This window comes from Schistocerca nitens, chromosome 3 (genome assembly GCF_023898315.1).
Source record: "Schistocerca nitens isolate TAMUIC-IGC-003100 chromosome 3, iqSchNite1.1, whole genome shotgun sequence".
Classification (NCBI taxonomy): Eukaryota; Metazoa; Arthropoda; class Insecta; order Orthoptera; family Acrididae; genus Schistocerca; species Schistocerca nitens.
This window is the reverse complement of record NC_064616.1, coordinates 684469596-684494795: the sequence shown is the minus strand read 5'-3', so window position 1 is coordinate 684494795 and position 25200 is coordinate 684469596. Positions and strand designations below refer to the sequence as shown.

General features: G+C 37.3%; 1 protein-coding gene across 1 annotated transcript in view; it reads right to left on the bottom strand.

Annotated features, from left to right (window-relative positions):
* The window catches only part of LOC126248642 (protein artichoke), a 191114-nt gene that overhangs the window by 25576 nt on the left and 140338 nt on the right, over positions 1–25200 (bottom strand). The window contains exons 3-8 of the mRNA XM_049949825.1: positions 24652–24821; positions 20528–20883; positions 16246–16492; positions 15768–16022; positions 14909–15523; positions 7379–7562 (exon numbers count right to left, since the gene is read on the bottom strand). Coding sequence (XP_049805782.1) covers positions 7379–7562; positions 14909–15523; positions 15768–16022; positions 16246–16492; positions 20528–20883; positions 24652–24821 — 1827 coding nt within the window. The remainder of the gene's footprint in view (positions 1–7378; positions 7563–14908; positions 15524–15767; positions 16023–16245; positions 16493–20527; positions 20884–24651; positions 24822–25200) is intronic.

Sequence of the window (25200 nt, the reverse complement as noted above, 5' to 3'; positions counted from 1 at the left end):
TTGTTCAGAAAAATGATTCTGGGCCTGTAAAACTTCATCCATTTTCCATGCATGTTTTCGTGTCCTCCCCTCTATCCACCTGAAAAACTGAGTCAGCATTTCCTCATTGGGGAGTGGTATGTTGAACCCAGGAGAATGACAAGACAGGACATGTTCAGAGCAATAAAGACACAAAGGTGGCATTTAGTATCAAAGGTATGACAACAATCAATTGTTGTTATTGTTGTTGTCATGGTCTTCTGTCTGAAGACTGGTTTGATGCAGCTCTCCCTGTTAGTCTGTCCTGTACAAGGAGCCTGACAGCTTAACTATACTCTCTCTTAAAGCTACCCATTCATTCTCTGTTATGTTCTTTCCCCTGTTGCAATCAATAGTTGCCTAATGCTCCCTTTATAATACTACAGCCTGTATCCATTTAAAATACCTTACAACATTCAAGCCTTGTCTTCCACAATTTTAAACACTCACACTTTCTTCCACTACCAAACAGACCATACTTTGATGCTTTAAGATGTATCCTGTCAACCAATTTGTTCTTTCACTCAAGTTGTGTCACACAGTTCTTTTGTCCCCAGTTTGATTCAGTACCTCTTCATTAGATAGGCAATCTATCCCTCTGATCTTTGCATTCCTCTGTTGCTCCACTTTTCACCAACTTATATTCTCTTCTTGTTCAAACTGTTAACTGTCCATATTTGAATTCCGTACAAGGTTAACTCTAGACAAATACCTTCAGAAAAGGATTTATAACATACAAATTTATATTCATTGTTAACCAGTTTCTCTTTGTGAGAAATAGTTTTCTTGCTATTGTCTGTCTTTGTTTTATTTATTCTCTAATTCAGACATAATTAGTTATTTTTATGCCGAAATAGTGAAATTCATGTACTAATTTTAGTTTCTCATTTCCTAATCTAATTCTCTCAGCATTACCTGACATAATTTTCCTTCATTCCATTACCCTTCTTTTACTTTTGCTGTTGTTCATTATATAATCTCTTTTAAAGACACTGTCCATTACATTCAACTGCTCTTCCAACACCTTTGTCACCAATAACAGAAACCTCAAAGTTGTTAATTTCTTCTCCTTGAACCTTAATTCCCTTCCAAATTTCTCCGTGGTTTTCTTCGTAACTTGCTCAGTCTATGAACTGAATAAATGGGGATTGGCTACAAACCTGCCTCACTTTCTTCTTAACTAATGCTACCTTCTCATGTGCTTTGACTCTAATAACTGCAGTCCATTCCTGTACAAGTTTTAGGTTAGTATTATACACTCTATAAAGGAATAGTCACGGAGATCAACTGCATCCATTATGGATAAAGTTCACTTGTAGATAATATTTTGTCCATTGTATTTTATCTATTCCACCTCCAGAATTATGAAGAGTGTATTCTAGACAACAGTGCAAAAGCTTTCTCTAAATATATGAAATGCTTTAAATGTAGGTTTTTAATATAAATCGCGGTGTCAGTATTACCTCATATGTTCCTAGACTTCTCCAGAACCAAAACTGATAATCACAGAGGTCAGCTTCTACCAGTCTTTCAATTTTTCTGTAAATAATTCATACCCCTAATTTGCAAGAATGAATTATTAATCTTATAGTTCTGTAATATTCATTCCTGCAAACACCTGCTTTCTTTGAAACTGGAGTTATTACATTCTTCTTGAAGTACGAGAGTCTTCCTTCTTCTTCTTCTTCTTCTTCTTATGGCACTACAACCCTGCATGGATCTTATCCTCTTCAACAAGTTTCTTCCATTCTGCCCTCTCCAGTGCAGTTCTCCACCATCCTCTAACTCAAGGGATTTTATATCCTCTTCTACATCGTCTGTTCACCACTTTCATGGTCTCTGTCTCTGTCTTCTTCCAGTTGGCCTCCATTCAAAAACCTTTGTAGTTATTCATCCAGTATCCATCCTAAGGACATGTCCAAGACAGGCCATTCTCCTACTTTGTATTGTTCTTACAATGTTAGCTCCCTGTATGAGGCGATCCAGCTCAGTGTTCATTCTAGATCTCTAGAAACCGTTGTTATCCTGAATTGCCATGTAGATCCTGCACAGAACCCTGCATTCAAATATCCTGAGCTGCTGCTCATAAGCACTCATTAGTGTCCAGTTCTACATCTATAGATTACAACTGGACTGATCATGACTTTGAAGTTTCAGTTGTCTATTTAATAGCGTAGAGGCCAACAATTTCCTAAATATGTGGAAGCATGTATTACCACTTAGGATGCACTGTTTTATTTCAGTTGACATGGAATTTGTCATATCAATATTAGATCCCAGATAATCAAAGTTCTCCACTTGTTCAAAATTGAAACCAGCTGCTGATAGTTTATCCAAGACATTATTTCCCTTCCTGGTGACATTCATGTATTTAGTCTTCTTTCCATTAATGGCTAGGACTCTTAAGTACTGTTGCTTCTTTCAGTTCACCTATTGTTCTCTCTAGTGAAGCTCTTCTTTTAGTAACAATTGCTACATCATCAGCATATGCACATATGAGGACTGTTCAAAAAATTGTGGAACTTTCCTAATGTCATGCCGATGGTGTGTAGGAGTGAAATTCTTTTGGCATCCCTGCACATTCCTGTGTTTAATGTGTAACTACTGCAAGTTTCATTGTTGTATATCTGGTAGCTATTGTTCTTTGCTGTATTGAGTAGAACATTGTGTCACACGATTTGCAAATTTTGAGATGGCAAAGTTACAAGAGCAATGCATCTGCATTAAATTTTACATGAGACTTGAGAAAACCTTTACAGAGACACACAAAATGATGCAGGAAGCCTATGGTGTTAAGTGCTTAAATCATAATTAGTGTTACAAATTGTTCACATAGTTTGAAATGGCCAGACAGAAATTACAAATGACCCTCATTCAGGATGCCCTTTGATGTCTACCAACAATGCCCATGTCAGGAACATCAACAAAATTGTGTGTGCCAATCAAAGACTAACTGTCCAAAAGGTTGCAGAAGAATGTAACATTTCAGTTGGCTCTTGTCATGAAATTCTGCCACATCATCTTGGAATCCATCGTGTTGCCATCAAGTTCAGCCCTGAACTTGTTAGTCAAGATCAGAAAAATCTTTGCCTCCCAATGTGTGAAGAGCTTTTAGATTGTGCAAATAAGAATGTTCCTTAAGAGAATCATAACTATTGATGAAACTTGGGTCTATGGTTATGATGTTGAGACCAAGGTTCAGTCTTCACTATGGGTCAGAAAAGATTCTCCAAGACCAAAAAAGCTTGTAAGGTCAGGCCAGATGATAGTTTTCTTTGACTTTGAATTCATGCCACAAGGACAAACTGTTAATCTCTGTTGGTCCACCAAGGCCAGGGGACATCAGCTGGCAAGTAACTTTCAATGTCAATAAACTTCATGTCTTCATATGAAGCAATTGTATAATGATTGGAATTTATTATATCCAATGATTTATGGTGCTATATGACAAGTTTGTTTATTTGGATAAAAGTGTATGGGGCCTCAAGCTGGCAAAATGAAATGCCAAAATTGATAGCTTTCAGAATAAAATGAAATATCTTAAAGTACATGGTTGATGGTGAAGTTTATTGGCATGAAAAGAAAACTGTTTATCAGTGGTGCTATTGGGACATCTTGCGATGCCTGTGCCTCATGCTCCATACTCTCCAGACCTGGCCCCTGCAGACTTTTTTAATTTGCGAAGTTGAAAACCCCATTGAAAGGATGAAGATTTGCAACAACATATGAGATAAAAGGAAATTCACAGATGGCACAGCATGATCCAGCAAGAGGCATACCAAGACTGCTTCTGGAAGTAGAAACAGTGTTGGGAGCAGTGTATCCATTATGGAAGAGAGTATTTCGAAGCAGACAGTGCACAATAAGTAGAATGTAACCATAGAAAAATTTTGTGGACAAAATTTTTGAATTTTTTGAACAGACCTTGTATCTGGGCTGACTTTGTACACTGTGATCAACAGTATCCAGACATCTGGCTGAAAATGACTTACAGGTTCGTGGTGACCTTTGGTAATTCTGGGATTCAGTATGGTGTTGGCCCACCCTTAGCCTTGATCACAGCTTCCTCTCTCGCAGGCATATGTTCAGTCAGGTGCTGGAAGGTTTCCTGGGGAATGGCAGCCCATTCTTCATGGAGCACTGCACTGAAGAGATGTATTGATGTCGGTTGGTGAGGCTTGGCACAAAGTCAATGTTCCAAAACATCCCAAAGGTGTTCTGTAGGGATCAGGTCAGGACTCTGTGCAGACCAGTCAATTACAGGGATGTTATTGTCATGTAACCACTCCACCAGAGGCTGTGCATTAGGAACAGGTGCTTGATTGTGTTGAAAGATGCAATCGCCATCCCTGAATTGCTCTTCAACTATGGGAAGCAAGAAGGTCCTTAAAACATCACTGTAGGCCTGTACTGTGATAGTGTCAGGCAAAACAACAAGGGATGCCTGCCTCCTCCATGAAAAACATGACCACACCATAACACCACTGCCTCCGAAGTTTACTGTTGGCACTGCATACGTTGGCAAATGACGTTCACCGGGCATTCACCATACCCACACCCTGCCATCGGATCGCCACATTGTGTACCATCATTTGTCAGTCCACAAAACGTTTTTCCACTGTTGAACCGTTCAATGTTTACACTCCTTATACCAAGCAAGGCACCGTTTGGCATTTACTGGTGTGACGTGTGGCTTATGGGCAGTCGCTCGACCATGAAATCCAAGTTTTCTCACATCCCACCTAACTATCGTAGTACTTGCAGTGGATCCTTATGCAGTTTGGAATTCCTGTGTGATGGTCTGGATAGATGTCTGCCTATTACACATTATGACCCTCTTCAACTGTCGGCAGTCTCTGTCAGTCAGCAGCCGAGGTTGGCTTTGTACGTGTCCCTTCACATTTCCACTTCACTATCACATTGGAAACAGTGGACCTACAGATGTTAGGAGTGTGGAAATCTCATGTACAGACATGACACCAAATCACCTGACCACGTTTGAAGTCTGTGAGTTTTGCAGAGCGTCCCATTCTGCTCTCTCCTGGTGTCTAATGACTACTGAGGTTGCTGATATGGATTACCTGGCAGTAGGTGGCAGCACAATTAGAAAAATATATGTTTTGGGGGGTGTCTGGATACTTTTGATCACATAGTGTATCTATGTAACAAGATATTTGAAGCTTTAGAATGGTTACTTCAAGAGTCAGTTTAAAAGGTAACTTAGAAAGACATCCCCTTGTATTACTCCTTTACTGATGCAAAACTATTTACTGAGTTCTCCATTCACTCACAATACAGCCTTGGATACAGCCAACAATGCTTGGATAAGTGAAACATACGTAGCTGGTATACCAAGCAGTTGCAAATCATTTAGCACTTCTGCATTATCAAGACTATCGAAGAGATGCTTGACGTCTACATAGAGGTTATGAAGTTCAGTGTTATACTCATATGCCTTTTCATGTATTTGTTTTGGCACAAATGTCTGATCTGTTGCTGACCTATTAGACCAGAGTCCACATTTATATTCTCCCAAAATCTGTTCTGCATATGGAACTAGCTTGTCGTAAATAATACTAGAGAGAATCTTATAGGTTTCTCTGAGTGGTTTTACCACAATTGTGGTTATTTTCTTTGGATTGCTTCATGCAAATAACTTCCAGATAGCATTCCTTATTGACTGAATGACCATAAGACAGGAACTCATGATGCACTACCCCATTGTAATCAAGGAAAAGAGTGTGAATAACCTTGAAATGTGATGGAATTGGCCAAAATTTTTTCGGTCTTGGTTCTTCATGCAGTTTCTATTGGGATGACTGGGCGTTGGTTTTGACATCATCTACCCATATACCCAAGTTTTGTCACATATTATAACCATCTTTAGAAGTTTTGAGTCACTGTCAGCTTCATTCAGCAATTTCTGAGTGACATCTACATGATGTTTTTGATCAAAATTCAAAAATTTTGGAACAAACTTTGCTGCTACACATTTCATGCCTACAACTTTAAAAAGTAAATAAATAAATAAATAAATAAAAAGAATATGCTGGCATCATCAACCACATCTCTGATGGTGATTCAGTGATCTTCCAGAACCATTTTCTGTACTTTTTCCACACTGTTATCAGTGACCGATGTGCTAGGGCATCCAGAGCAGTCGTTATCTTCAACATCCTCTTGACCCCCTTTGGAACATTTATACCACTTGTAAGATCATGCGTTACTCATAGTAGATTTGCCAAAAGCCATAGTTAACATTTCAAATGTGGTGCTGAACTTTATTCCAGTTTTAAAGAAAAATTTTATGCAGATTTTTTGATCCATCTTTTTTGAAAGCACAAATTCACCAAAGGCTCAGAAACAAAATCTTTTGACCATCACAAATAAACTAAATATTCCAAACAGCTGAAAATGCAGACATACATCAGGAACATGTATACCAAAATGTATGAGTTGGCCAATTCCAGTAGTCAACATGAACAGCAGGGGTCAGATGTAGAAGTAACTTCAGGTGTGCCTCAGGGAAGTGAGCACTATTTATATTGTCTGCAAGGTCATTAACATACAACATGAACAGCAAAGGTCCCAACACACTACAAGCCCTCAGGATGTCTAATGGGGATTTAGAAACATCAACTATAAACAGATGCACATTCTTCCTACAAATGACCAGCAACTAGCTAAACTAATTTTCATCACTTGTAAGTGTGTAATAGACTTGTATATTTCCTTATTAGATGCACATCAAAGTGAAATGGTATGTACTTACACATATAATGCATGAAAAGTACAATTAAGAAGTTCTAATGGAACCAATCTAATAAGTAATTCAATCAAAATTAGGTTTCTCTGAATAGAATATATACAGGTTTATCAGTCTGCAAGTTCTCTTAACATACGGCACAAAAAAAAAAGTATGCTTCTATGGCCAGAAGCATTTATCTCACTGTACTTTACTTCCTGTTCCTGGAAGAGCAGTTTGTCCAGTAGTACTATTTCCATTTCAATACAGTGTAAATCTCACACAATAGGACAACAAGACATTCATGAAGTGATCAAATGAATAAATACATATTCACACATTGTTGTTTCAGCTGTGATGCTTCTGCATATTTCCACAGGTGTTCAGCATCTTATACAGCATGCCTCTCAGTTTTACTGGCCATGTAAAACTCATGTTTTGTAAGAAGTAGAAACTGAAGATGATAAAATATAGTATAATTCATACTTTGTAGATGTGTACTTTGATAAGAAAACTATACATAATACACTTCTTAACATTATCTATAAGCAAACATACTCAGAAATGAACCAACACAAATTACAGAATGAATGATACTTTGAAATGTATGCTTACCTAAGAAAGCTCCATTTGGAATGTGAGTTAAATTGTTTGCAGTTAAATTTAGAGTCAGCAATTGAAGAAGCCCCTCAAATGCATTTTTAGAAATGTTGTTTAATTTATTGTGGGCCAAATTCAAATCAAACACTACTGGTAGCCTTCCAAATGCACCTCTGCCAAGGGACTTTATTTCATTGTTCTACATGAGAAAAATATCACTTTAGAATTTTTAACTTTGTCTACAATTTACATTTCTATATATGCTATAATTTATAGCCATTAAAACTTATTTGAAGAATTTCAATAATCACACAGCTTTCGAAAGGTACAGGAACTGTAACTAGGTATAGAAATAGCCTAAAGTATAGTGAGATAAAATAAAATAGAACATAATATAACAGAAACAAACAGTCCTTCAATGAAGTCATAAATTACTTTTTGCAGTAATAAAAAAAATCATCTCAATCCACAAATCCATGACAAAGATTCAGAAATAGGTATAAAGAAACATTTATGCTAAGAGATAATTAAATAATATAGTACAAGGAAGATTCTTATGACAGGGAAAAGGAAGACTCAAAGTTAACTGTTTATGAAGAAGATCATGAAAATGATAACTCTGTCTACAATGTAAGAGACCAACTAAAAACCTGTGCTTTATAAAGGATTTCAGAGAAGTGCCTGTACATACCATTGCTTTAGTGACATTTTTTGCGCCTCTTCATCTTTAGCTATAGCCTGATGCCGTTAAACAAGTGTGGTAGGATTAATTTTCCACAATATCTTCATAAGAATTAGCTACTGGAGTTATGTTAGCCGTTGTATCATGAACAGACAGCAAGAAAAGGAAATTGCTTAATGTTTTATATATGCAGTGCAAGACTAAAAATCAGAGACTTATCTTTGCTACTAGTGTCTACACAGTACTCATGTATTTCTTTTAGGTCAGTTGTGATGAGAGCAGACAGGAATGAATGTAGTGACAAAGAAAAGACAGTGAGAAAATTGTAAGCAGTTAGTAAATTTAATGTGACGAATGATATAGTTATGTTAGATTTAGTTAGATAAATCATGTTAGATCACATGTGTGTTTAATGACAGTGGCAGGTAAATGGTAAGTACCAATAGTGCATATCGCTGCATATGTTAGGCTATTCACAGTAGTTCTTCGTAAGCAATGTGTCTACTATTTTGGAGAGTGGCACAAAAAACAATGACAAAGCATTGTTAATTTACTTGTGAACATGCCATATAAAAACTGACAATGGAAGAAATAGTCCTGCCTCAAGTCATTGTCTTTGAAATCTTGGTGTTTGTTCCTGCAATTTACTTATTGCCATTCACTGTGTTGTGATGTTAAGCTTGTAACATTATGAGAAACTGGCTCATGGTGTGAGCTAGTGGCAGCCAGCCAATCAAGCAAGGTATGCAGCTAAGCTGATGGCTGAGTGGTAGATGTTGGCCTTTTCCTGAAGCCAGAGTATGCAAATCACACAAACTTGATACAGAAAAGTCAAATACACCAGAAAATTGCAAAGATGAGATGAGGTAGCTGCAACTTCAAGCATAATTCTAGGACACATATTGAGAAAATTTATTAAATTAAGATACATTGTAAAATTAATAACAACTGAACCATTGCAATGATCTGATCATATGAAAAGTAAAATAAGAGCTGACAAGATCAGTAAACATCACAAGCTAATTCAGAAACCATGCTTATACGTAAAGAAATACATAAGAGTTTATTAAAATTGCTATGCAGATGTGCCAATATTGTAAAGATTTGTTCAAAACACTGGGGATTTTAACTGCTCCATGTGAATACATTTACCAGTCAGTTATACACATCAAAAATAACATTGGTAATTACCGCACAAACAGCTCTGTCCATGACCATGCAACAAGAGACAGACTCAACTTATATTTACCAAGAAAAAATAAACATAAAACTCAAAACAGCGTTTTCTGCCAAAAGAGATTAAAGAAATTGCAAAAATACACTTATTTGAAAAGGAAGCTGAAAATACCTGTTATGCAATATATTTTATACATTGAAGGATTACTTAGATAAAACAGAGTAGGGGTTTGATAAAAAAAATGTTGTACAAATAAATAATAATAATAGTAATAATAATGATTATAAAACATCCAACATTCCACATAACACCTTCATTTTATGTTTTTTCCCTTCTTTTTTCCTTTCTAGAAATACTTACCCCCAAGCTATGCCTAACACAATACTAACATCTCTTCCTCTTTCTGAGCTCAACATCTTGCTCATTATGGAGGGATGCCAACTCAGTTTTTCAGGATAGCAATTGGGAAGTTGAGATACAGAAAATGGCCCAGAGATCAGCAATAAATATATATATATATATATATATATATATATATATATATATATATATATATATATATATATATATATATATATATATATACAGGGTGGTCCCGAATTCATGGTACAAACTTTAATGGTAGGTGCAGGACATTGTAACAAGGATATATTGTATAGGAATGTATAGTCCCAGGTGACGCGGTGAGGCGTAAACAGGGGAAATAACGGCCGAAAGGAAAACGAAAGATTTTATTGAAATCGTTGTTGACAAGTGTCATGTTTACAGTAAGTGTTCAAAATTGCGTCCACCATGAGCGATACATGCTTGACAGCGTCGGTGCAGCGATTGGCGTACACGTTCAAAGATGCCTGGTATTTCACGCACACCTGCAGCAGCTACAGATATGCGAGCAACGAGATCCTCATCTGAGTCAACTGGAGTCTCATAAACAAGGCTCTTAAGATGTCCCCATAAAAAGTAATCGAGGCAAGAGAAATCAGGAGATCGGGGTGGCCAAGGGACTGGTCCACCACGCCCAATCCATCTAGCACCAAACGTGGCATTCAGGTAATTCCGTACAGCAGTGCTGAAGTGTGCTGGCGCTCCATCGTGCTGAAACCACATGCGGTTACGAATGGCGAGCGGAACATCTTGCAGCAGTTCTGGTAACACTTCTTGCAGAAAAATAAGATAGCTTTCGCCACAGAGTCGCGTGGGTAGTAAGTATGGCCCAATCAAAAAGTCGTTCACAATACCAGCCCACACATTAATACCGAAACGTTGTTGATACGCATGTGGACGCGTTGCATGTGGATTATCTGTTGCCCACACATGGGAATTGTGCGCATTAAAGACACCCTCGCGTGAAAATGTCGCTTCATCTGTAAATAGCACATGACCTACGAAATCCGGCTGCAACGCACATTGCTGCAACAACCACTGGCAGAAGTTCACGCGAAGAGGATAATCTGCCGGATTCAATGCTTGTACTTTTTGAAAATGGAAGGGGTGTAAGCGATTTTCATTTAACACTCTGCATACAGTCTGATGACTCACATGTACGTCACGCGCAACAGTTCTTGTGCTTGACTCGGGTCTATCAGCCACTATGTTCAAGATGCGTTCTTCCAGTCGTGGAGTGCGTACAGCTCTTAATCGACCAGCGTCATGTCTGTTGACGTCGAACGTACCTGTTTCACAAAGTTGACGATGTAACCGTTGCAAAATTCTATGATCCGGCATTCGTCGATTAGGATACTCCGCGCGATACATTCGTAACGCAGCTCTGGCGTTACCATTTGCACGGCCGTACATGTAATGCATGTCTGCTTTTTCTGCATACGTAAAGTCACCCATCGTCTACGGCAGCACAATTGTGAATGGCGCTTGTCCCTAGTGCGATACATCATGTTCATCTACTGCCCTCTACCGGCAGTGACACCAACCGATCACTCCATTTCTCTTTCCCCTGTTTACGCCTCACCGCGTCACCTGCGACTATACATTCCTATACAATAAATCCTTGTTACAATGTCCTGTACCTACCATTAAAGTTTGTACCATGAATTCGGGACCACCCTGTATATATGTGTGTGTGTGTGTGTGTGTGTGTGTGTGTGTGTTTAATAAGCTATTTGTAAAAACAGTATTGTATACCAGGGGTAAATCTAATGATTATGTCTAACTAGAAGTCTGTAAATATATGTGTATACGAATTAGCTTATTTTAAATTGGTCTAAACTTGTAAATACTTTGACATGTCCTGTATCCTTGTAAAAAGAGATCTACGGATGAATAAAGCTACTACTACTACTACTACTACTACATAAATCCTCTGCAGTTACTTCAATATGAAGGCAGTTTGGTTTTCCCAGATGCATATCAAATCTCCCTAGTGAATGAGTACATACAATTTACTATTTTAGAAGTACTTATAATTTTACATAAACCTTCTCACATTGTAAAAATAGATATAGGCAGGCATCATGAACTTTGTTAATAACTTGTTTAATGCTGTGTTGTTATTTTAATAAGATGTCACAAAATGACCACAAAAAATTTCTCTGTTTTCTAATATCTTATATGTATTTGTAATTAGCTTTAGATGTGAACAGTGGTCATTATTTATGTGTATAACTTGGATTCAGCAGTGCATGACACCACAGAAATATATTTAAGGGTGAGCAGCAGGGGGCGCTTTGTCTTTGTGTGTTGGTCAGTTGTTGTTGGTGAGTTTGTCATGTGGCTGTGTGAACAAGCAGCCATGTGAATTAGTTATGTTAACTTCCTGTTGGAATAATTTTGTGAGCACAAGTTACAGACTTTAACAGACATGTCCTTAAGACATTGTGATTACCATACAGGAGCCACACTATAAGATGTATAGTACAGCCATCATGCAGAAACTTCAGTCAGACAGATCATTTTTTGAATCAGTGGTGTAAACAAAGTATGAATCTCGATTTCACTAACTTATGAATTCTACATTATATACAGAATCTTGCTTTCAAATTTCATGTTTCATTAGTTTGGTCTGTATGTTGACATGTTAGTCAAATTGTTCTGTACATATAGTTTCTTATAGGTAACTAATGAGTGTTGGTGGGTTGGAACTCGTAATTGACTCATGCAGTAAATAATGAGGGCATCACTCTGAGTTAATGTTCATGATGAGATACAGTTTCCTCACTCAGTGCTTTTGGGCATTGCTTCCTTGAATGTCTGTAGTGTCTTCTGGATCACCACCTATCGTTCTCATTATCATCCCTTGATCTCTTTCTGTATGTCACAATCTGTCATCACTTTTCATCATTTGCAGCACCTAGGATTGATTATTGTTTTGCCATTATTCAACCACACTTTCACATCATTTCTGTCACCCTGGGCACTTTCCCTGTCATTGTTTCTCATCTGCATCACCTGGATAATTTTTGTGGCATCCCCTGTGACTGCTGTCACCTTCTCACCAGTGGTCAATGAAAAAATTAACCATGGACTTTTCTACCACTATAATATCCCACCTCTGTTCTACTCCTACCTTCACCCTCTATACCCTCTTCACCTTATACCCTTCCTTTTTACCATACTTCTCTTTTACTCCATCACTAGAGTGGCCATTACTGCCAAAGCCAGTTTTACATCACCATGCAACAACAGCACATGTTTTATTATTACCATTCATGATCATATCTGTGTATCTGCAACTGCAGTAGCCATAGAACTTCCTCTATGCTTGCAATGTCATTAACCAGGCCACACTCCAGGTAAGAAATCATCCTTTAACAAATCTAATCGAGCCAACCAAATCATTTGCTCAAAAATTTTTAGATATGAAGTAGTAACTGTAAAAATGTGTGATGAAAACTTATGTTAAACTGACACATTCAACATCATTATGAAATGTCATATTCATGATCTATGGAATGAGTATTAATGTAATGTAATGTACCAGTTCAGATTTGGGAGTAGATGAATTAGCCTGCTGATTAATATATTTTTTTCTTTCACAATCTTTCCTTTTCTCCCAGATTGTCCAGAAGAATTCTGTTCTATTCATCAGTTAGTGTTTAACCTTTACAACATGATCAATCAGAAGAATCCCTTTTCAATCCCAGAATACAGTGACCTTAAATTTCCAGTACATGGAACTAATTTTATTGTTTCTGGCGCAGGGAAACTGACATCCAGCCACTGGTTTTGATGTTTTATTCTGAAATCAAGTGTTGCACCCATCTCTCACTCACATTAACAAATTTGTACATGCAATTACATTGATTCTTTTTAAAGTAACTGAAACTTTCTGAGACATTTGTTTTTGCCTTTTATTTTGGTCATCTTTCAAAACTGCAGTATCCTTCTTGTATAAAGCTTTCAAATACTTAAATAAGCATGTAAAACATATTGTATTCCATCTCCTCATGTGCCTATGATGTCACCAATGTGCTACACCTTTGATTACTGTTTGTCCAAAATACTGTGCACAATCATCTGTGGTTGCAGTTTTGAAACATCATTGACATAAATTCAGGACCCAATTACTTAACTATTGAAAATGAAGGAGCAGATTCCTCAGAAACTTTTACCAACTTTCAGTGACTTTCTGGTAGCACTGAACCATAGAAAACAAATAATTTTATGATTTCATGGTGTTTCAGTTTATCACACACAACTGATTTAAAATCCATAAAAAAACTATTTTCTTAGATGAATTTAACATTCAACTATGTTTTTATGTAATGCGTGCCAATGTATCTTGAACACAATTTCATTGATATCAATATTGTATCTATTTCAGCCAAAAATATTTCCACAATTCTATATGCATAACATATAGGAAAATTTTGTAGAAACTAGCTTCAGTCAGGAAATAAAACATTCACTTTGCTGCCATTCAGAAAATATAGGCACCACAAATACTAGGCCTGAATCTCTAAAATGTATAAAACTTTCAAATGAAACAAAATTGTGAGGCTCAGAGGAGACACTATTGTATGTATAATGTGAAGGAAGAACAGTGGAGACTTATTAATGACTGTTGAAACTACGTGGCAGATGAAAACTGTGTGTCAGATTGAGACTCTAACCTGGGTCCTTTGCCTTTTGTTGGCAAGTAATCTACTATTGAACCATCCAAACATGACTCACAACCTGCTCTCACAGCTTTACTTCCACCAGTACCTCATCTCCTACCTTCAAAACTTCACAGAAGTTTTCCAGCACACCTTGTAGGACTATCTCTCTTAGAAGAAAGGATACTGCAGACGAATGGCCTAGCCACAGCCTGGGGCATCATTTCCAAGATCAATTTTCACTCTACAGTGAAGAGGGTGCTAACATGAAACTTCCCGGCAGATTAAAACTGTGTGCCAGACAGGGACTTGAACCTGTGACCTTTGGCTTTTGTAAGCAAGAAGTCTGCCAAAACAGCACACACTCCACTGCAAAGTGAAAATTCATTCTGGATGAACTGTTGACACTGCATTAAAAACTTATTCATACCCTAAGCTCCTTACTCTCCAGACGTTGCTATCAATGATAAATTATTATTTGTAGAAGTGAAAATTTTCTTCGAATAATCACATTTAACTGTGGAGAGAACATTCTGTGTATTGCAGTAGCTGTACTGAAATCTGTGCTGTAGGCTATTGATGAAATAGCTGCAAATAATTGTTAGCTGTGAAAGTATTTCTCTTTTTTCTCTTACCTTCAGATTCAAATACTGAAGAGTTGTCAGGCCAGACAGAGCTTCAAATGGAGGTTTTGATACATTATTGAAGCTCAAATCAAGTTTCTGCAACGTCAGTAGGTTGGTAAATGCTCCTGTTTCGAGAGAATCTCCAATTTTATTATGACTGAGGTCAAGAGACAGTAAGGAATTCATTGTTGGCCATGTTGTAAGGGGTGTAATTGATTCAATCGAATTGTTGCTAAGGTCAAGATGAGCTAGTGAGATGGGTAACTGAAATATTTTTTGGATTTTATTGTTGTTGAGCCTGAGAGTTCTTGTTGATGCTAGTCTTGACAGGGAAGCACGATTAACATCAGATATGTTGTTATTGCTAACATCAAGTTCAAGTAGTGTGTGTAAAGCACCAAATGTGGAACCTTTAATGGTCTGTAAAGAATTGTGACTGAGATTTAAGTATCTGAGACTGAATAGTGTTTGAAAAACCGAGTTCCAGATTTCTGTGATTTGATTGTGGCTTAAATCAACAGTGTGAAGCTCGTAGAGTTTAGGAAATGAGTTTCTTGGTATACTTTCCAACATATTATAAGAAACATTTAGTATCTTCAACCCAGTCATATTTTGAAGAGGGACCTGAAATAAAAAGATATATATATGTAAGTAACATTTCAAGCCACTATATCATGTGTGAAATTTTAGTCAACAATGTAAGAAAGAATAGTGCACTTTCATGTCTAAAAATTTGAAGATTCCTTGGATTGCAGTGCCACCCAAAAATATCTACAATAAATAATTTTTTTACTTAAGTCGTAAGTGATTAACATTTAATTTCTACAAAGATTCTTAGAAATTTAAATTACATTTCCCAAATACGTACCTGAGAAAGATTTGTGAGTTGGTTGTAAGCAAGATTAAAGTCAATAGCATATGAAGCACTATCGAAAGCTTTTGAGGGGATGTACTGTATCTTATTGTGTGATAAGTCAAGGAGGCTTATGTTTGAACATTGCTCAAATGCTCCAGCCTCAATTTTTTCAATTTCATTGTGCGAAATATTAATCTTAACTAGATAAAGATCTTTGAATGCAAGTTTCTCGATTACTTTTACTTTATTTTCTGAAACATCAATGACCTAAAAACAATGAAGACAAAATAAATATTTAATATTATAAAGTGTGCCAATACAAAAGTAAATAAATAAATGAAAAGTTAAGAATGAAAAATAAAAGAAGATTTAAATTTTGTTTGATTGAAATATTACATTCAAAAGTGAATCACACACACACACACACACACACACACACACACACACACACACACATCATAGAGGTGGCCATATTTAAAAACTGAATTACCTCAACGTACTGAAGCTGTTGAAACATCTGGTAATCAATCTTTTTAATATAATTTCTTGCAAGATTAATGATGCCTATTTTTGGTACAGAACCAAATGTCCCTCTTCCAACATCTGTGATGTTATTATCACTCATGAAAAGATGACGTATAAACCTCATTCCACGGAAGGTATTTGCATCAAGTTTCTTTAGCTTATTGTGATTCAAGTTTAGAACCTTGAGGACAGCATTACGAGCAAATGCTCCCCTGAAATTCAGAAATATATTGAAAGCAGAGAAAACTTTGTTTCTGCACAAATGTAACAGTAAAATTATTGTGTCATCTAAAAGTCCAGGGCAAAGTTTTTTGTCCATACTTTTTGTGATAGCCTAGGTGCTCTTTATGAGGTCATGCACAAAATATAGTAGTTTCTCAGGTATATGTAATGTGTTTTGTAACCTCAGGGTGAAACATTCATGCTTAAATTCCACATGATATTAAATAATAAACACCACAATTTAGTCAAAGCACTTTGAATGACATTAGACTAGAAAACACTTTCGCAAATAAAAATTCTGTTATCATACATGTTAATGTTGTATGGGATTGGTGACTTGGAGACCTCAGGCAACTGTAATATGTATACAATTTGACAAAGCTAGAGAAATATACAGTAAGTATTGTAGACAAAATCTTCATACCTAAGACACTTATGCTCGAAAGCATTTCAAAGGCAAGAAAAATGAGTCACAAACGTGTTTAAATTTAATATACACTACTGGCCATTAAAATTGCTACACCAAAAAGAAATGTAGATGATAAACGGGTATTCATTGGACAAATATATTATACTAGAAACTGGCATGTGATTACATTTTCACGCAGTTTTGGTGCACAGATCCTGAGAAATCAGTATCCAGAACAACCACCTCTGGCCGTAATAACGGCCTTGATACGCCTGGGCATTGAGGCAAACAGAGCTTGGATGGCGTGTACAGGTACAGCTGCCCATGCAGCTTCAACACGACACCACAGTTCATCAAGGGTAGTGACTGGCGTATTGTGACAAGCCAGTTGCTCCACCACCATTGACCAGACGTTTTCAATTGCTGAGAGATCTGGAGAATGTGCTGGCCAGGGCAGCAGTTGAACATTTTCTGTATCCAGAAAGGCCCGTACAGGACCTGCAACATGTGGTCGTGCATTATCCAGCTGAAATGTAGGGTTTTGCAGGGATCGAATGAAGGGTAGAGCCACGGGTCATAACACATCTGAAATGTAACGTCAACCGTTCAAAGTGCCCTCAATGCAAACAAGAGGTGACTGAGATGTGTAACCAATGGCACCTCATACCATGATGCCGGGTGATACGCCAGTATGGCGATGACGAATACACGCTTCCAGAGTGCATTCACTGCGATGTCACCAAACATGGATGTGATCATCATGATGCTGTAAACAGAACCTGGATTCATCCGAAAAAATAACGTTTTGCCATTCGTGCACCCAGGTTCGTTGTTGAGTACACCATCGCAGGCACTCCTGTCTGCGATGCAGTGTCTAAGGTAACCGCAGCCATGGTCTCCGTTCCATGCTGCTGCAGAACGTCGTCAAACTGTTCGTGCAGATGGTTGTTCTCTTGCAAACGTCCCAATCGGTTGACTCAGGGATAGTGGCGTGACTGCACGATCCGTTACAGCCACGTGGATAAGATGCCTGTCATCTTGACTGCTGGTGATACGATGCCATTGGGATCCAGCACAGCATTCCATATTACCCTCCTGAACCCACCGATTCCATATTCTGCTAACAGTCATTGGCTCTCGACCAACGCGAGCAGCAATGTCGCGATACGATAAACCGCAATTGCGATAGGCTACAATCCGACCTTTATCAAAGTCGGAAATGTGATGGTACACATTTCTCCTCCTTACACAAAGCATCACAACAATGTTTCACCAGGCAACGCCAGTCAACTGCTGTTTGTGTATGAGAAATCAGTTGGAAACTTTCCTCATGTCAGCATGTTGTAGGTGTCGCCACAGGTGCCAACTTTGTGTGAATGCTCTGAAAAGCTAATCATTTGCATATCACAGCATCTTCTTCCTGTTTGTTAAATTTCGCATCTGTAGCATGTCATCTTCTTGGTGTAGCAATTTTAATGGCCAGTAGTGTAGATAGATAATGTCATATACACATATCTGAGTCTTATTCTAGCACACAAATGTTAAGTTTGAGCAATTGTAGCACTGTTAAAGCACATTCAGAACAAGTAAGGAATATTCACAATATGACTGTTACTGTAGCCATGAACAATTCTCATTGTGTGTGGTCTGATAATGGTATAACTACATTACATTATATTAATGGTGACCACAGAATTAAGAAAGCCTACACATAACTGAGTGACTGAGAAAGGTGATTTCCTCCTGGAAGACTGTCCTTGTATTTATTAGTATGTTAAAGCATACAAAGAAATTTAAGGGGAATTAGTTTTAATGAAAAATTTAGCTTTTTAGATTTCTGAAAGCACTTACTGCTGGTGGATCAACATCACATAGCAAAATCTAGACAATGCTCACCCATATACAGCATGTAAGTCTGTGGATTGTGAATGTACTTCTGCAGCCTATGGTACCAGCATTGTGGTTCTCTTAATTTGATTCCTCAGCCATGAGTACTTTGCTTTTACTTTTGAAGCATGAGTGTTTATAAGAAATCTACTCAATATTTTGTTTTATTTGTTTGTTTATTACCTATATGTCTATGCTAGCCACATCTACTTGATCATCAAATGAATCAGTACATAAGCTACAGAATATGATAAGAATTTTTTTTTTTTTTCTCAGTTCTGATGGTAGCCAACTGAAAATGAAATCTGCTGAACTGCTTGTAAGGAAGTGATATCCAAATGCCTAACATTTCTCTGTTTCCTTTGGCTGCTACATCTCTCTTCAACACCTTCCATCAAAATTATTCTGACTCAGATCTTACTTATTGTTACTTTTATTAATAGCGCACATAAAATATGTTGTATCAAAGTCAACAAACATTTCTCTGTTTCCTTTGGCTGCTACATCTCTCTTCAGCACCTTCCATCAAAATTATTCTGACTCAGATCTTACTTATTGTTACTTTTATTAATAGCACACATAAAATATGTTGTATCAAAGTCAACAAACACGAAAAGTCACAGGTTGCAGTTTCAGTTTCTGAACATAGAAAGATAGCTTGTCAGTTCTTCACACCATTACATGTGAATAAGGGAGAGTCTGTAATGTTTGAGAAGAAGTGACTTATCATTGTATGCAGTGTAGTAATATTGGTTGTTATAAATTCAACTAAAAGAAATAGTAAAATGTGATCTCTCCATTTTCTTAGATTTCTGTGACTGGCAATGGTATACCTTGCTATAATCTGAAGATAGCAATTATTCACAGTTTTTGGACTAAATAACACCTCTCATTAAATTTTAAAAAACTGAATCATTATATGAAACTCATTTACAGCAGCAATTTTTGTTTTTTCATTATCATAATCTGTCACTTCTTCAATATAACTCAGAAGTAAATGAATATGGAATTTATGTATAGAAAAACATCAGGTGCTTTTTCTTGACACATCCACAAAATAAGCTGCAGTGCAGAGTTGGCCAGTATTTACCGAAAATCTTTACTTCTAGATGGTCTATAACTTTAATGGCAATAATTCAAATGTAAACCATCACAGGGTCTTGAATGTGGTCTTCAGATGCTGTACTTGGAATGTATAAGTTGCATGCAAACTTATCCTTCCACAGTTTTATAGATGTGTGTAAGAAACAGACAAAGCAAGCTTTGTATCTCACATAAACTAATTGTGTGAGAGACAAAGCACCGACAAAAATTTTGCATGTGTCTTCACACCAATCACATACAAAGACTAAAGTAGTACAAAGAGGCAGTGCCTATGATGAATGAGGAAATCAGTTCTCCATCACTCATTTTAGGACAGTTAGTCTTAACACAGCCCAGCAAAGTGGCACAACCACTCGTCATTACCACAGTGCTACTGCATTATAGTATTGTTTGATCACTATGGTTTGTGGTGACTAGAGAAGAAATGTTAGTGGTCTCAAATCTTCTGGCTTCTACTGATCCATAACTAGGACACTAAGTATCAAGGCTGTATGTTATTAATGTGGTTCAATTACACACACACACACACACACACACACACACACACACACACACACACACACAAAAGAGACAGGTAACTAGAGAGAGAGAGAACACATTTTAAAATATTATTCTGATTCTTTACCTTGTCAATTCAGTAAGTGCATTATGAGACAGGTTGCACCAGCCCATCTTTGGAAGATCAGCAATTTGTGATGCGTCTATCTTTGTTATGTTATTGTGTGACAAATCAAGCACTTCTGTGTCTCTAAGTCCTTTAAACTGATTTTTGCGCAACTGTGTTATTCTGTTACCATGCAAATCAAGTTTCTTAAGTTTCCTCAGTGCTACAAAAACATCTGCAGGAATATCAGTGATAAGTCCATTTGTAATATGCAGTTTTTCCAAACGATTTGGAAGCAAGCCTGCAGAAAATGCATTCTGTGGTAACTTTTTCATGTTGTGGTTATCAATTTCTAGTATGGAAATGTTACCAAGAATCTGAAACAATGAGTTAGTTATTAGTAAACTCTTCAAGTATTAGGATATTAACCATAATTTAATTTTATGAAACTACAACTTTAGAAACAGTGCCACCAGTCAAACATGAATTAGCCTACTTTCATATAAAATCCATGGGCAATATATGCTACGTACTGGTAAATGAAAGTTGTGACACATTTAGGAATAGTTTTTCATATGGAAATTTTAAAAGGTTGGCAGGTAACAGTCACCATTCACTTTTCCTTGTTATGAAGAGTTTTATTTTTAGAAGAAATTTGACTGAACTGACAAGGTCTAGCCGGCCGAAGTGGCCGTGCGGTTAAAGGCGCTGCAGTCTGGAACCGCACGACCGCTACGGTCGCAGGTTCGAATCCTGCCTCGGGCATGGATGTTTGTGATGTCCTTAGGTTAGTTAGGTTTAACTAGTTCTAAGTTCTAGGGGACTAATGACCTCAGCAGTTGAGTCCCATAGTGCTCAGAGCCATTTGAACCATTTTTGACAAGGTCTATGTAAAATCATAGAGTCATAAGACAAACTATGTAGCCCTAATCTTTCTGTAAATAGCAGCAATATTTTTAGTGCCCAAGTACACAGCCATATATTAAGATATTTAACAGTGTAGCAGCAAACCACTAAAGAACTGCCTGATGAATACTTCAGAGGGAAATGCCATCTTGTGTCCAATACGCCATTAAGTAATATGTAGAAAAACAAAGGAAACATAATGCAGGTGTCTTGTGAACTATTATGACAAAGTTTTAAATTATATGTACAGTATTACTGGTAGAAGGAGAAGAAATCCCTCTCAGTTTTAGGGAAGCTACTGTAATTAAATCAAAAAAGGTAAAATTGTTGTATTATTTGCTACATAAATCTCAAAATAATGACTTATCATGCTCTATACATCTATTAAATTCTTATTCAACAATCAGTATTAGAAAATGGAGGGAATCAGAAGTTACCATTATCAGACATAAAAACAATGAAGTCCAACTTTATAAATCACTTGTTTTGTATCTTTAATTGTTTTTATACATAGCTTTCATTATCGCCAACCTATTTTTGATTATTGAGGATTCATCTTCAACACTACAGAGGCTGTAATTAATAATGTGACCATTTTCTGAGTCTAGTTTTAAATTGCTTGCAGTTTCCTTGCAACCCATGTTCTACATACATGTTAATTTTTCTTTTAATAGGTTAGGTTTGGGCAGTATAAGTTGGGATAAAATTTAAATGGCTAAAAAACTGGTTAACTGACTCCAGATATATTTTCTAATGAGAGACGCTAGTGTACATGTATCTACTTGAAAAGAGGCTGTTTCCTTCAGAATCTGCAAATCAGTCAGTAATTCCTGTGGTTTACCTCCAGTGCCAGATTTGTATGCATGTTAAAACACTCGGTGCTGATTTGATGTTACTTTCACTAGCATCACATACCATGTGCAAATAGTCACAGATTTTGGAATGCATTCAGCAAAAAGTTATTATGTATTTGATACTTTCCATAGAATCTTCACAAAAAATTGGTTATGATGACAATGAATGAAAAGTGCACAGAGGCCTACAAAGATTTGAATCGTACAGTTGCAGCAACACCCCTTGGTGCAGACTTCACAACCCATGCAAGGCAGGCAAGCTAGTTACCTCTGAAATCCTTCTGGCAGGGCCAAAATATTACTAAAGCAGTATGGTGCAACACCCCAATCTGCCACAGTGGTGAGCTAAATTATCTCATGCCAAGCCCTCCAGGACTCGTGACCATATCAGTTGGACCCCAGATGACTGGAAAACTGTGGCCTGGTCAACTGAGTCTCAATTTCAGTTGGTAGGAGCTGATGATAGGGTTTGAGTGTGGTGCAGATCCAATGAAGCCATGGACCCAGGTTGGTAACAAGGCACTGTGCAAACTGGTGGTCGGTCCATAATGGTGTAGGTCATGTTTACATGGAATGGACTGATTCATTGACTGGAAATTGCTATATTCAGCCACATGGAGACCATTTGCAGCCATTCATGGACTTCATCTTCCCAAACAATGATGCAATTTTTAAGGATGACAATGTGCCATTTCACTGGGGCACAGTTGTTTGTGATTGAGTTCAAAGAACATTCTGGACAATTTGAGCAAATAATTTGGCAACCCAGATGACATGGGTCATAATTGAGAGGTCAGTTCATGTACGAAATCCTGTACAAACATCACTTTTGCAATGTTATGGACAGCTATAGAGGCAGTATGGCCCAGTATTTGTGAAGGGGCCTTCATCGACTTGTGACATCCATGCCACGTCAAGTTGCTGCACGACACTGGGCAAAAGGAGATCTGACATGATATTAGAAGGTATCCCATGACTTTTTTCACCTCAGTGTGTATACTTATTTTCACTGTCTATGACCTCCTCAATATGATCACTAAAGAAAAATGTGACAAATTCCTACAATCACATAGCACAATATCCATGCCGACTGTTGCTTTGAACACTGTAAGTTACAGCTACAATGCACTACATTCATAGGAGTATCTCAGTGTCTCTGTCTTGCAATGACATCAGTGGGTTCATAGGAAAGACACAGGTACTTCCAAAAAAGAAAAGAAAATGATGAAACTGCAGTTTGAGGCAGAAACCACTGGTACTCAGAGGCTTAATCAAGGAGTAAATGGAGCAGAGCACTTGGTAGCCTATGCCTCATGTCAGCTGAATGTAGCAGAAAGGAATTACTATGCTGTGGAGAAGGAATTCATAAGCCTCAGACATGGTATAACGTACTTCTGGCATTATCTATATGGTGGAAAACTGAAGGTAATAATGGGTCGCACAGCATTTAAGTGGCTACTAGTGTTCAAAGATCCATCAAGTAGATTAATGCTTTGTGCACTGAAACTTAGTGAAATTGATTTTGATGTAATTTATCAACGTAACGAGAATCATGACCTCAGTAGGAAGGTGTGCAATGCATGATGAAGTTTTGAGACAGGCACATGGTCATGTGTTATCAGGGCACAAGGGTCGAAGAACCACAGAACAGTGTGTGGCTGAACAGTACTGGTGCTGTAAATGTAAACAGGTTGTGGAGCAATATGTAAAGAACTGTTTACCTTGTGCACAGTGGTCTTAATTGATCCATCAGTGTATTCCACTGCAAAGGATATCAGCAATTAATAAGCCATCTGAAATGATTGATGTGGTCATTATAGGTCCTTTTGTGCAAAAGACAGCAAGAAAACACTATGTGCTGCAATAATGGATCTTTTTTTTTTGTATTACCTACGTGGGAATGGTAACTATCCAAAAGCAGCAAGCTGATGCAGTGCCTATGGCCATAGTAAATAATTGGTTGCTGAAGTTCAGTGTTCCAGAGATGTTAATTATGGATCAGGACCTTAATTTATGTCAGAACTGATGAAACAGTTTTGTCATTTATTGTGTATTTTTAAGTTACAAATTAGTGCATTGCATCCACAGGTGAATGGGAAAATAGGGTGAATTCACCAAACAACAGGGAAGATGTTAAGTATATGTCTCATTTTTCAAAATGGTAACATTCTGTAAATACTCATATTGAGCATGGAGTACCATGATGCATGGCACCTGTGAACAAACACATAGTTACTGAATTGAATTTGTGTATTGTTCTTTATCAGTAAAGTGTTTCTTCTGTTTTCATAGAAGATATTTAAAAGTATGACAAATTATCTCAAAAGATTGCAATAATACTTTGTACATCCTAAAACTACTCACAGTAACTAACAACTGACTTACCTGAAACGCTTCAACTGGAAAATGCTCCAGCTGGGAATTGATTACATGAAGCTCTTGCATTGTTCTGTTTATTCCAAGAAACGCATATTGGTCAATGGTTTTTAATGGCGTATCAATGATTTTCAAAATACGGACACGAAGAGGATACAGCATTGGTCCATAAAGCCGACCTAGAAAGGAGAATATCCAGTACAATTCATTAGGTACACAAGAAAGATACAACATGGTGAGAACAACAAAAATAAACTACCACTCTGCTTCATGAAGCCTACCAGTACTTAAAACATTGACGATAGCGAAGATACGTGTTTCGCTTTAGCGTAGATGTAATAAACAGAGCTCCGGTGTCGTGATTTGGTGCATATTCATAACAAATTCAGATGTGTAAAATGTTCTGTGAGCACAACACTTAATAAAATAACATTCAGGAAACTGAAAGCCACTAGGTTAAATGGATCGGTGTGGAGGTGGCAGATATAGAAGTAAGCCATGAGTTCCACTAACTGAAGATTGACAGAACATGTTTCATGCTCTTCTGTTATGGAGCAT